At 44.8% G+C, this 12564-nt stretch overlaps 1 protein-coding gene across 6 annotated transcripts in view; it reads right to left on the reverse strand.

The window, feature by feature from the left end:
- VPS39 (VPS39 subunit of HOPS complex) overlaps positions 1-12564 on the reverse strand; it is a 52821-nt gene that overhangs the window by 7587 nt on the left and 32670 nt on the right. For 5 of the 6 annotated variants that reach the window (XR_014789510.1, XM_084846505.1, XM_084846478.1 and 2 more), the window contains 5 exons: positions 10546-10663; positions 10058-10186; positions 8898-9000; positions 3966-4011; positions 995-1144 (listed from right to left, as the gene is read on the reverse strand). Coding sequence is in view for 5 of the 6 variants with exons in the window: in XM_084846505.1 (XP_084702631.1) it covers positions 995-1144; positions 3966-4011; positions 8898-9000; positions 10058-10186; positions 10546-10663 (546 nt within the window). In the remaining variant the exon portion in view is untranslated. Of the gene's footprint in view, positions 1-994; positions 1145-1296; positions 1405-3965; positions 4012-8897; positions 9001-10057; positions 10187-10545; positions 10664-12564 lie in introns of those variants that run through there. The other variant, XM_084846514.1, reaches the window with a different exon arrangement.

Here is a 12564-nt window from a genome sequence, read left to right on the forward strand (position 1 = left end):
CTCATTGAAGCTGATCAGTTACATCGACCTACAATTCATGTTTATAAATATCAGTGAATAAATATGATACAAGTGGTTTACAGCAGGAATGGAGCAGGGAATTGGAACGTCCTATTTTGTTTAATCAATGGACTGCCATTTTGGTGTCTGTATCAGACATCTCAACAGATCTTAGGTTACGCCTTATCCAGCAAAAACTTTTGTTTTGGGTCTACTGGACGCCACAATGTCTTTTTAATAAAGGTTTGTCAAATTCGGCTAATTGTTGGAGGTGTAATGCAGTCAATGCTTCTCTTATTCATATGTTTTGGAAATGCCCAATGGTTGCCTCCTTTTGGAAGGAAGTTATTATACGGATAAATTTTTTATTGGAAAGCTCCTTAATATTTACTGATGTAAATGTTCTTTTAAATTACTTACCCGCTTCTTGGAATGTAACACATGACCAGCGTGTAAATGGATCTTTCGGGCCCTTTTGGTTGCTAAAAGACCGATACTATGATACTAAAAGGATGAAAGCTCACCACCTATAATGCCATGGATTGAAGACTTAACAATGCTAGCAACATTTGAAAGAGTGGTATATAGGCGTAACTTGCAAATGGGCTTATGTGTGGATATTTCATCTGCTTTTACTGAAGTTTATGTGTAATCTATTTTTTCCCTTTTTTCTCTGTAATAATTCAAAACTGAGGGTTTTAGAATACATTGTTTGATTGATATATATAGATAGATAGATATATTTGGTTTTGTTATGTTTTTTGTTTGTTTTGTTGAAATTCACAGTAAAACAATTTATTAAAAAAAAAGATTCTTCCAAAAGATAGTTTCAATATTCCAACCAGTCATTTTGACTTTATTTCCCCCTAGCATCTATCATGGCCATGAGTAAGAAGGAAACACATTTCCCAAAATTCTGTTTACAGATTCACAAGTTATGTGTACATTAGTTGTGAGATACAGATTCTTTATATAAAAATAAATGAGTTCTTACTTTGGTAGTGTCTAGTTTGCTGTGATGAAGCTCCAAAACCTGCAATGCAGCCAGGAGATTGGCTTGAGGCTCCAATAGTTCCATCTTGATTGGTCCCAAGCAATGAACACTAGGTGGTGAGAGATACATCCGGAGCAGAGACAAGTATACCTGTTTGACATAAAACAAACCACTGAACTAAAAAAAAAAAACACGCACACACACACACACCAAGATCTGGCACTAAGCATGCCAATCCCCAACTGAGAAAAGCCCATTAAGCCTGCACTCCTATACACACTTACCTGAGGCCAAGTCCCATTGAAGTCAATAGGGCTTACTTCTGAGCAGACATGTATAGGATTACACTGTAAATCTTGCAGCAGTACTTTTGTCTTGATAAAGCATTTACAGCTTCAGACAAGCTCTGGCTAAAATTAAATGATGGGTATATAAACAGGAATGTATATCTAACACATTGAAACACTGAGCTTTTATACACGTGGCATTTATTGTGCACTTGTCATTCCCTACTCACAATTGTTTATGGGTTCTTTAAATGATGCTGTGACCCTCCAATTTGACTTCTGTTTTTAAACAGCACTTTCAGCGAGCTTTTTTAGACCTGAGAAAATGCAGTATTATTTGTGAAAGTGAAAGAAAACATTTTTTCCAGTTGCATAATTGCACTATTTTGCTATACCACAGTGCCACTTAGAGGCTATGTAGCAGAAAAGCAGGAAAGGAAATGCTCTTCGTGTAGTGGTCGGATCTCAGTTCTGCGACAAAACCAAAAGTAGATAGAGTGGATTAACAGCCTCGTGTACAAAAGTTTATTATCAAGTGGTACAGTAGGAGAATCCAACGGAGCAGGCTCTTATGCCCTGCTGACTGCGTTGTGCAAACAGCCCCCACCAATTGCACAATAGTGATTTAGCATTTCCAGGGCAACCCAAAAAGAGCAGAAATGCTTGTTTCTGCTTGTTTCAGGGCTTCCCTAAGAAGCACTAAATCTCACTTGAATACGAGTTGGGTCCTGCTTGCGTAATGCAATTCACAAGACCACCACTTGTGGAAGGGAATCAGCAGGGCGGAAAAGAATCAGTGGGGGCATAAGCGCCCTGTTGGATTCTGCTGTTTGTTATACACAGAGAGCTGCTGGACAGATAGAGATTCACATTCATTTCAGAAGACAGAACTGATCTGTATCAACAAAAAGGATGCATTAGTAGTTTAGCTTCATTTGAGTGGGGGAAGATATTCTGGGTGGTGTGTGCATCAGCGCTCCTGCACTCAGAACAGATAGCTGGATCAATGCGACCTCACCTTTTAAGTTACTCCAATCCCAAGTTCCACAAACTTTAGTGGCTATTTGCCTGGTTTTGTTTTTCAATTAAATATGGTGGTAAGCACTACTGAAACAAATCAACCTAACATGATACCTTGCCAACTAAATAATAAAAAGCTACTTTTTCATGTAAAAATGTATTTTGTTTACTGATACTTTCCCAGTGTCCTTTATCGCATTTTAAACAGCTATTCAATTTGATACTAAATGTATTTCCCTGTTTGCCAGTTAATGGGGGGGGGGGGGAGATAAACATTCCTGTGCCTATCCTGCTCTTTTTGCTTCTCAACATTTAATTTTACCTTCTCAATCAAAACACGCATAAAGTGTTATTTATGAAGCATTGTTTAGAAATTGAATTCACTAAATGTATTCTTCTGGATTAGACATTGAGGAATTGTGAGAAAAGTCCTAACTGACAGAGCTTCTAAAAAATTAATGAGTGACACATAACTTAAAAGTGGGACTTACAACAAAATTATCTTATGGTATCAAGCAGTATATAAACAGTATAAATAAATAAGGGTGCAACCCTATGCATGTTTACACAGAAGAAAGTCCTACAATATCTAGCATTCCCCAGCCAACATGGCTGGCTGGGGAATGCTGGGAGTTGTAGGACTTTCTTCTGTCTAAACATGTATAGGATTGTCCCCTAACTAATAAAAAACTGTGATATGGAGTGCTCTTGTTCAGGGTTCCAGACAGCTATGCCTTCTTCCACAATATTTCATGCCATTTTCCTTTCCCCCTCCAACAGTCAGCCAGCATTCTGTGGCCCCTGAGCCCGCTCAATCCTCATTAAGCTGGGGGGGGGGGGGGGTTGTTCCTAAGGTTATTTCACATTTTTGCAAAACGTGGCTTCCTTCCAAGCTTGCTGATGTCCCTCTTGGACATCATGGATGGCACTGTTTTGACTACATAAGCACCCACACTCTAAGAATAGAAGTTTGCTAATATACCGGTAGAAGTGTGGCAAAACTAGACTTCTGGGTATACAAAGCAGCCTATTGCAGCGATACAATACTGAAGTGTTTGTAAGATCTGGATGCTTGTAAAATTCCAGGTCTAGCAAGCACATTTGTTCCCAAGATAAAACCTTGATTACTACCCATGGAATGGATTACAAACTATGTAACAGAAACTGGACCATTAAGGGGCCAAACTGAAAGCGACACTCATTACAGTTGCCCTGGTGTACTTGCTTTAAAAAAAATAAATTTCAGCACAGGGCAGGAGGTGGGGGAGAAAACCAGATCAGGACTGTGACATGTGTTAGGGGTCCTTTAAATCTTTGCCTCCCCACCATGGTCCTGATCAGAATCAGCTGCCCACCCCCCTCACACAAACCTGCTATTCACAATGGGAGGAAAACTCAAATTGGTGCCAATGGAAACTTTCTTCCCATTGCAAATAGGAGGTGCACGAGAGGTGTGATTCTGACAGGGAGTGCAGTGAGGGGGAGGTTTAAAGCCCCCATCCCCCCACATCGCGGTCCGAAACTGGCTCCCCCACCCCTGTGGACTATTTATTTTCTAAAAATGAAGCACACCAGGCCTAACTACATTACAAATGTCTTATCGAATCTGGCCTTGGAGAAGCACATTTTGTCAATGTCAAGGTGATGGAAAATAAGCTACTCACATCTTTGTTGCCATCTTTGCTTCTGTCATAGTGTTTGTGACAATAACTGAAACATAACATTAACAGTAAAATCAGAGTGACCCTGAAGCCTGGCATATTAGAAAAGTTACGTATTTTGAGATATTGGCTAACAATTGTCAGTGAATACTAAAAAGGTATTTAAATAGGTTCTTCATTTTGCAAAACAAACTAAAAAAAACTGATCACCATGTAAGAAACAAGAATACATTCCCAGATGAAATATTTTTAAAAGTCACTTTTATGCATACCCATTTAGCCAATCATGTAAGTTTGCATAAAACTGACTTCAGGAGAGCAGCTGCTAATTTCTACTTGCTTTGTTAGCTGTGCATAAGACTGCTTTACGCTGCAGTCCTAAGTGCGGTTGAGGAAGAGTGAAGCAGCATCATTCCACTGCATCATTCGAAGTTTTTCTGGCTGGCACCAGCCAGAGTAGAAGATATTGGGGGGGGGGGGAGGCGGGGGGTTAGGCTTTACAGCCAGGAAGATTTTTTTTATTTTAAATCTCCCACCCGCAAAGTAATGAGGAGAAACATTCATTCGAAGCCTGGACCAGGCAGGGGAAGGCAGCCGGGACATCGAACAGAGGCAGGTGAACCAACCTACCCCCTTATTGGCCCGGCCTGGGCCTGCCTTGCTGCCAGCGAGAAGCCGCCCCCTGGCTGGAGCTGAAGAGGGAAAGGGAAAACTCCCCCGGGCTAATTACGGCCGATTCGAGCCAGCTGGGCCCGAGCGCCCTGGGAAGACTCTTATCTGCCCAGCTCTGATGCGGGGCGGCAGCAACACCAGAGGCAGCAGTGCCCTTTTGGGGGAAGCCGCTTCGGAGGAGACGCAAGGGCCACCCCCCTCATACTGGGTTGACTGGTTCTTGTGGCTTCCATGTCTGGGTGTTGGTTGTTGTTGTTGTTTTGTGTCTGTTTTGCTTGGGATCCTGTGATGTGCCTGGGAGAGAGGACATATGGCCAAGTCAAGGCACTTGAGGGGGCCCCAATTAGTGTGGTTAAGACCTGTCAAGGGAGATATGGCGTTGGGAGGAGGGCTAGCCAGGTTAGGGGAACACGGCCCAGAGAGTTAAAGGCTGTGCCGTGTTCCGGCCCTCCCCGCAGCTGCAGGCATGGTGGTTGCCCTATCAGCCTGCCCTCGGGTCTCTGGATGCTGCTTTTAAATGCCAGTTCAGTTCAAAGTCAGACCTCCCTCATCCATGACTTAGTAGTGGATGAGGCGCCCAATCTGGCATGTATAACCGAGACCTGGGTGGGTGAGCAGGGAGGAGTGAGTCTCTCCCAGCTCTGCCCACTGGGGTACTTGGTTCAGCATCAGGGACGACCTGAGGGCCAGGGAGGGGCAGGGGTTGCTGTGGTCTATAGGAATTCCATCTCCCTCTGTAGGCTCCTTGTCCATGTGACCACTGGTCCGGAGTGTTTGCACCTTGTGTTGGGCCTGCGGGACAGACTGGGGACTCTGTTGGTGTACCACCCACCCCGCTGCTCAACAGACTCCCTATCTGAGCTGACAGAGGTGGTCTCTGGTGCGCTGTTGCGATCCCCCAGTCTGTTGGTTCTTGGGGATGTCAACATTCGCGCTGAGGGCACCTTGTATGGGGCAGCTCAGGATTTCACGGCCTCCGTGACGACCATGGGACTGTCCCAACATGTCATCACCCCAACACATGTAGCGGGGCATACTCTAGACTTGGGTTTTCGCAACTGGACATGGAGATGGTGGTCTGACGGTGGAGGACCTTGCATCAGTTGCCTTGTCATGGTCACCTCATTACCTGCTGACGTTTAGACATACAGCAGCTTTTCCCCTCTGCAGGGGTGGGGGACCTATTAAGATGGATCCGGTGGCTAATGGATCCGGATGGTTTCCAGAGGACTCTGGGGAGGTTCCCGGCTGATATGGCGGGCTCTCCTGTCGAATCCCTGGTTGATCTGTAGAATGCAGAAATGATGCGGGCAGTTGATATGATTGCTCCTGAGCGCCCTCTCCTGAGTAGAGCTCGAACTGCTCCGTGGTATACCCCAGAGCTGAGAGCGATGGAGGAGACGGCTTGAGTACAGATGGAGAAGAACTCCTAGTGGATGCAATCGAATGCTGGTATGTGCCTATGGCAAAGTATATTCAGGGGTAGTCAGGGCGGCAAAAAAACATCATCTTGCTGCCTCTATTGGACCTTTACCCGCCACCAAGCGGAACATTTCAGTCGTCCAGGGGCTATTACATGCCGGCCCTAAGGACGATGAAGATCCCTCAGAGGCCTGCTATAATGCATTTGCTAAGCACTTCCAGGATAAGATCTCTTCCATCCGCCATGGACTTAGACTCCAGTCTTATAGCAGGTGAATCTGTTGAGGTATCCAGAGCTCATCCTTGTCCTGTTCTCCTGGATAAGTTTCAGTTGGTACAGCTCAAGGACGTTGACAAGGTGCTAGGACAGGTGCATGCAACCACCTCCGTCCTGGATCCTTACCCTTCTTGGCTGGTAAAAACCAGCAGGGAAGGAACAGCCGGCTGGGCTAGGGAGTTGATTAATGCCTCCTTGCAAGAGGAAGTGGTCCTGGGCCGCCTCAAAGAAGCAGTAGTGAGACTACTCCCAAAGAAACCCTCCCTAGACACGGAAAATCTTAGTAATTTTAGGCCAGTGGCAAATGTTCATTTCCTGGCAAAGTTCTTGAGTGGGTGGTTGCCAACCAGCCCCAGACACTTTTGGATGAGACCGATTATCTAGATCCATTTCAGTCGGGGTTCAGGCCAGGTTTTTGCACGGAAACAGCCTTGGTCGTCCTGTATGATGACCTATGCCAGGAGAGAGACAGGGGGAGCGTGACCTTGTTGATTCTCCTTGATCTCTTGGCGGCTTTTGAAACCATCGACCATGGTATCCTTCTGGGATGGCTCTCTGAGTTGGGAGTGGGGGGCACTGCATTGCAGTGGTTTCGCTCCTACTTGGATGGTCAGCTCCAGAAGGTGGTGCTTGGGGAATATTGCTCGGCCTTGTGGATTCTCCAGTATGGGGTTCCACAGGGGTCAGTTCTGTACCCCATGCTATTTAACATCTACATGAAACTACTGAGTGCGGTCATCTGGAGTTTTGGGGCGCGTTGTCATCAGTACACTGATGACATGCAGCTCTATTTCTCCTTCTCATCTTCTTCAGATGAGGCTGTGGATGTGCTAAATTGGTGCCTGGCTGCGACAATGGACTGGATGAGGGCTAATAAACTGAAACTCAATTCAAACAAGACTGAGATGCTGCTGGTGGGTGGTTCTTCTGAGCGGATGGAGGGTGCTCAACCTGTTCTGTATGGGGTTGCACTCCCCCTGAAGGAGCAGGTTTGTGGCTTGGGGGTTCTCCTTGAGCCATCTTTGGCCTTCTACCAACTTCGGTCGGTGGCCCAGCTATTCCCCTATCTGGACAGGGATAACCTGGCTTCAGCTGTCTATGCTCTGGTAATCTCCAAGTTAGATTATTGCAATGCACTCTACGTGGGGCTGCCTTTGAAGGCGGTTCAGAAAATGCAGCTCGTGCAAAATGCAGCAGCCAGATTGATAACGGGGAGCAGAAGGTCCAAACATATAAGACCGACTCTGGCCCGCTTGCACTGGCTGCCAGTATGTTTCCAAGCCTGATTCAAGGTGCTGGTTTTAACATATAAAGCCTTACACAGCGTGAGACCACAATACCTGACGGAGTGCCTCTCCCAACACGAACCTACCCGTACACTGCGCTCGACATCTAGGGCCCTCCTCCAGCTGCCTACACCAAGAGAAGCTCGGAAGACGGCAACAAGGGAGAGGGACTTTTCGGTGGTGGCCCCCAAATTATGGAATGATCGCCCTGATGACGTCCGCCTGGCGCCAACATTGTTATCTTTTCAGCACCAGTTTAAGACCTTTCTCTTCTCCCATTCGGCTGCATATGATAACTTTTAATTGATCGTGGAATGTCTTATGTTTATGGTTGTTTGCTTTTGAGATTGTCTGAAGTTGTTTTCATTATATGTTGCTTTTGTGTATATTGTCTGTTCATGTGTTTTTTTTATGTAAATGGCTTTAATCTCTATATATTGTATCTTCAATGTTTTTAATCTTTGTTAACTGCCCAGAGAGCTCTGGCTATTGGGCGGTATAGAAATGTAAATAAGAATAAGAATAAGAATGAAACCATAGTAACAACTAGCTCCACCAGATCCAGGCTGGTGTAGCCAAGGGCCCCTATCTGTGCCCTTCCTAGGGGAATGGAGCAGCTTTGGGTCCAGTGGGCCTTACAATTTTGCACCTTATGCTTGCTATCATTGGCAGAAACAACCATCAACCTTTGCAGGTGGAACTGGACCGCCAGGGCAAAAAGAGGTCCTCCCCAATTGTGGCGCTCTCCCCCGCCCTCACACCCCCACTGGTAGCTCTGGGACTTTGGATTTCTCTGTCCATTCTTCTAGACTGTTATGAACTGGCTACTAGGGCGTCCTTGCCAATTACAGTGAGGTGCCATACTGTAGTATATTTGAACTTTAAAGACTAATTTCACACCCAAAACAAAGGTGAGAAATCAATGACATAGGTGACTAAGGTGCTCTAATATAAATCTTCAATAAACCAATGAAAAATGGTTTGCCAGTAACTGCTCAACAGCTCTGCAAAATATATCTGAGAAGTTAGTAAAAATATGGTAGGTGCTTGAGGTACTCTCTCTCACTGTCAACAGGGAAAGGCGAAAAAGACAACGCAATTCTGAAGCTGTGGCAACACCAACTGCAGCATGATATACAGGAAGCGAAATGAAGGTGGAAAATGAGCACCTGGAGATTGTAGCATATATCACAGGCTACATACACCTCCCGCTCAGACAGGTCAGAAAGCAGATCAATTGCCAGAGTAACAAAGTATCACTGTTGAGAAAGGACATACTTTTCAGCCATTCTGGTATCCTTCAGGATGTGAACATATATAAAAAGGGCTTGTTCATGATTCCCCATCCGTCCCAACAGCAGAGCACGTTCTTCTAGGAGGCCTGGGAAGAAGAATACAAAAGTGACTAGTACCACCCTCAGCAGCAACATAATGTGGCAAAGTAGACTATAAGAATACATCATAAAAATGAGTAAAAGATCAGGAAGGAACTAAGCAACAGAGGTTGAAGAAAGAATAAGAACATAAGAGCCGTGATGATTCAGACCAAGGTCCATCTAATCCAGCATTCTGTTCACACAGTGGCCAATCAGCTGCCCATGGGAAACCCGCAAGCAGGACATGAATGCAACAGCACCTGCCTGTCCATGTTCCCCAGCAACTGGTATACATAAGCATACTGCCTCTGATACTGGAGGTAGCATATAGCCAACAGGACTAGAAGCCATTGATAGCCTTCTCCTTCAGGAATTTGTTCAATCCCCTTTTAAAGCCATTATCCATACAAATTGGTATATAAATAATTGTATTTCATTACAGTGCCTGGAGAGAAGCACCAACAAGCTCTGATTATTTTAGAGTACGGTAAGATCATATAGCCTCATTTGTTTTTCATCATTTTTTCGGTCACCTGAATTATTCTCAACTAACAGCATTTCAAACATTGTTGTTCACATTATCAGTTCTCTTCTGAAGGTGATAGCAGGTAAATCTACAGAGGGCTATTATGAAGCAGCTCTTTCAACACAGGCCAGGATGGACATGAATGGGAATCCCATTGTGTCAGTTACAAAAATACTAAAGAACTGGCACTTATGCAGAATGCCAATGGGAAAGGACTACTGAACTATGATACATTTCCCAGTACCTAAAATGTCCTAGGGCGCAATCCTATGCATGTTTAGACAGAAAAAAGTCCAGCAACTCCTAGCATTCCTGACTCATGCTGGCTGGGAGTTGTAGGACTTTTTTCTGTCTAAACATGCATAGGATTGTGCCTTCCTTTCTTTCTTTCTTTCTTTCTTTCTTTCTTTCTTTATTTATTTATTTATTTATTTTTAGAAGAAATGTTAACAAAATCTAAAAAGATTCTACTGTGATAAATACAGATGACAGTGCCCAGCATGAATGACACCAACAACTGCTTGACCATCCCTTACCATCAAAGGGAAAGTCACTAATGAGCTGCTCAGCATTGTAGCAACTGGAAGTCTCAAGAAAGAAAAGAAGTTTGTGTCGGTATTCTCCTAGTTCCCCTTCCTCTTTTCCAGCTGGCACTGGTGTTTTATCTGCAAGAGAAGAACAGCATATATTAATAAATTCATTTTACTGTTTCTGATATACTTTGTTATCTGTAGAGTCCCACTCTCATTAGACATTATAGAATACTGAATCATTTTTCTGACTGGAGATCACTAACAGCAGGACAACATTTCTGAACATCTCACCCAAAATATCTTTTCTTTTCAATAATGTTTCCAACAACACAGAGACTATGTAACCAACATATACTATGTAAAATTAGCTACCTAAAGTCTGGAATCAACAGAATCACCTTTGCGTTTCCTGCCTGCAGCTATCCCTTTTCCATAGCTTGCCTTGGTTTCTTTTATTTTTGCACACCGAAGACGACCATGGGTGAAAATACCTGGAGGAAAAGAGCTGAGATATTCCTTCATTAAGCCTTGTACTTTCTCACAGTAGAGCTGAATCAGGCAGTTGTGGAATTCTGAACCAGCCTCTTCCCAGATGTCGATTATATGTTGCTGTAAATATATGTACACATCCAGTGTATGAAAGCCCATTGCAAAACATGCTGCATCTTCCACCAACAGTTTAAAGCGTGATCATCAGGAACTCAAAAAGATGACTATGCACCTCCTAGACTAACTGCTGCTATATTATAGATTGATTGTTTTCAGTGTATGGCTATAATTCATTTGCCTTCACAAGTTGGTCAGATAGATGATGATGATGATGAACATTTCTATACCACCCAATAGCTGGAGCTGTCTGGGCGGTTTACATAGATTAAAAACATTAAAAATACAATATACAAAGATTAAAAACCATTAACATAAGAAAAATCTAAAACAACTTCAAACAATCACAAAAGCAAACAACCATAACCATAAGACATTCCAGGATCAACTAAAACTTATATCCTGCCAAATGCCTGGGAGAAGAGAAAGGTCTTAACCTGGCACCAAAAAGATAACAATGTTGGCACCAGGTGGACGTCGCCAGGGAGATCATTCCATAATTTGGCGGCCACCACTGAAAAGTCCCTCTCCCTTGTCACTGTCTTCCGAGTTTCCCTTGGTGTAGGCGGCTGGAGGAGGGCCTTAGATGTTGAGCGTAGTATACAGGTAGGTTCATGTCGGGAGAGGCGCTCCGTCAGATATTGTGGTCCCACGCTGTGTAAGGCTTTATACGTTAAAACCAGCACCTTGAATTAGGCTCGGAAACATACTGGCAGCCAGTGCAAGTGGGCCAGAGTCGGTGTTATATGTTTGGACCTTCTGCTCTGTTATCAATCTGGCCACCGCATTTTGCACGAGCTGCATTTTCTGAACCGTCTTCAAAGGCAGCCCCACGTACAGTGCATTGCAGTAATCTAACATGGAGATTACCAGAGCATAGACAGCTGAAACCAGGTTATTCCTGACCAGATAGTGGCATAGCTGGGCCACCAACCAAAGTTGGTAGAAGGTCATCTGAGACTCAAGTGACAAAGCTGGCTCAAGGAGAACCCCCAAGCCACGAAACTGCTCCTTCAGGGGGAGTGCAACCCCATCCAGAACAGGTTGAACACCCTCCATCTGGTCAGAAGAACCATCCACCAGCAGCATCTCAGTCTTGTCTGGATTGAGTTTCAGTTTATTAGCCCTCATCCAGTCCACTGTTGCAGCCAGGCACCGATTTAGCACATCCACAGCCTCATCTGAAGAAGATGAAAAGGAGAAATAGAGCTGCATGTCATCAGTATACTGATGACAACATGCCCCAAAACTCCGGATGACCACACTCAACAGTTTCATGTAGATGTTAAATAGCATGCGGTACAGAACTGATCCCTGTGGAACCCCATACTGGAGAATCCACGGGGCCAAGCAATATTCCCCAACCACCACCTTCTGGAGCCGACCATCCAAGTAGGAACGAAACTACTGCAATGCAGTGCCTCCCACTCCCAACTCAGAGAGCCATCCCAGAAGGATACCATGGTCGATGGTATCGAAAGCCACCAAGAGATTAAGGAGAATCAACAAGGTCATGCTCCCCCTGTCTCTCTCCTGGCATAGGTCATCATACAGGGCGACCAAGGCTGTTTCCGTGCAAAAACCTGGCCTGAACCCCGACTGAAATGGGTCTAGATAATCGGTCTCATCCAAAAGTGTCTGGGGCTGGCTGGCAACCACCCACTCAAGAACCTTGCCAGGAAATGAACATTTGCCACTGGCCTAAAATTACTAAGATTTTCCGTGTCTAGGGAGAGTTTCTTTGGGAGTTGTCTCACTACTGCCTCTTTGAGGCAGCCCAGGACCACTCCCTCTTGCAAGGAGGCATTAATCAACTCCCTGGCCCAGCCAGCTGTTCCTTCCTTATCAGCCAAGAGGGGCAAGGATCCAAGACGGAGGTGGTTGCATGCACCTGTCCAAGCACC

The sequence above is a fragment of the Heloderma suspectum genome, chromosome 1 (genome assembly GCF_057233095.1).
Source record: "Heloderma suspectum isolate Gila_16-S chromosome 1, 16-S_ref, whole genome shotgun sequence".
NCBI lineage: Eukaryota > Metazoa > Chordata > Lepidosauria > Squamata > Helodermatidae > Heloderma > Heloderma suspectum.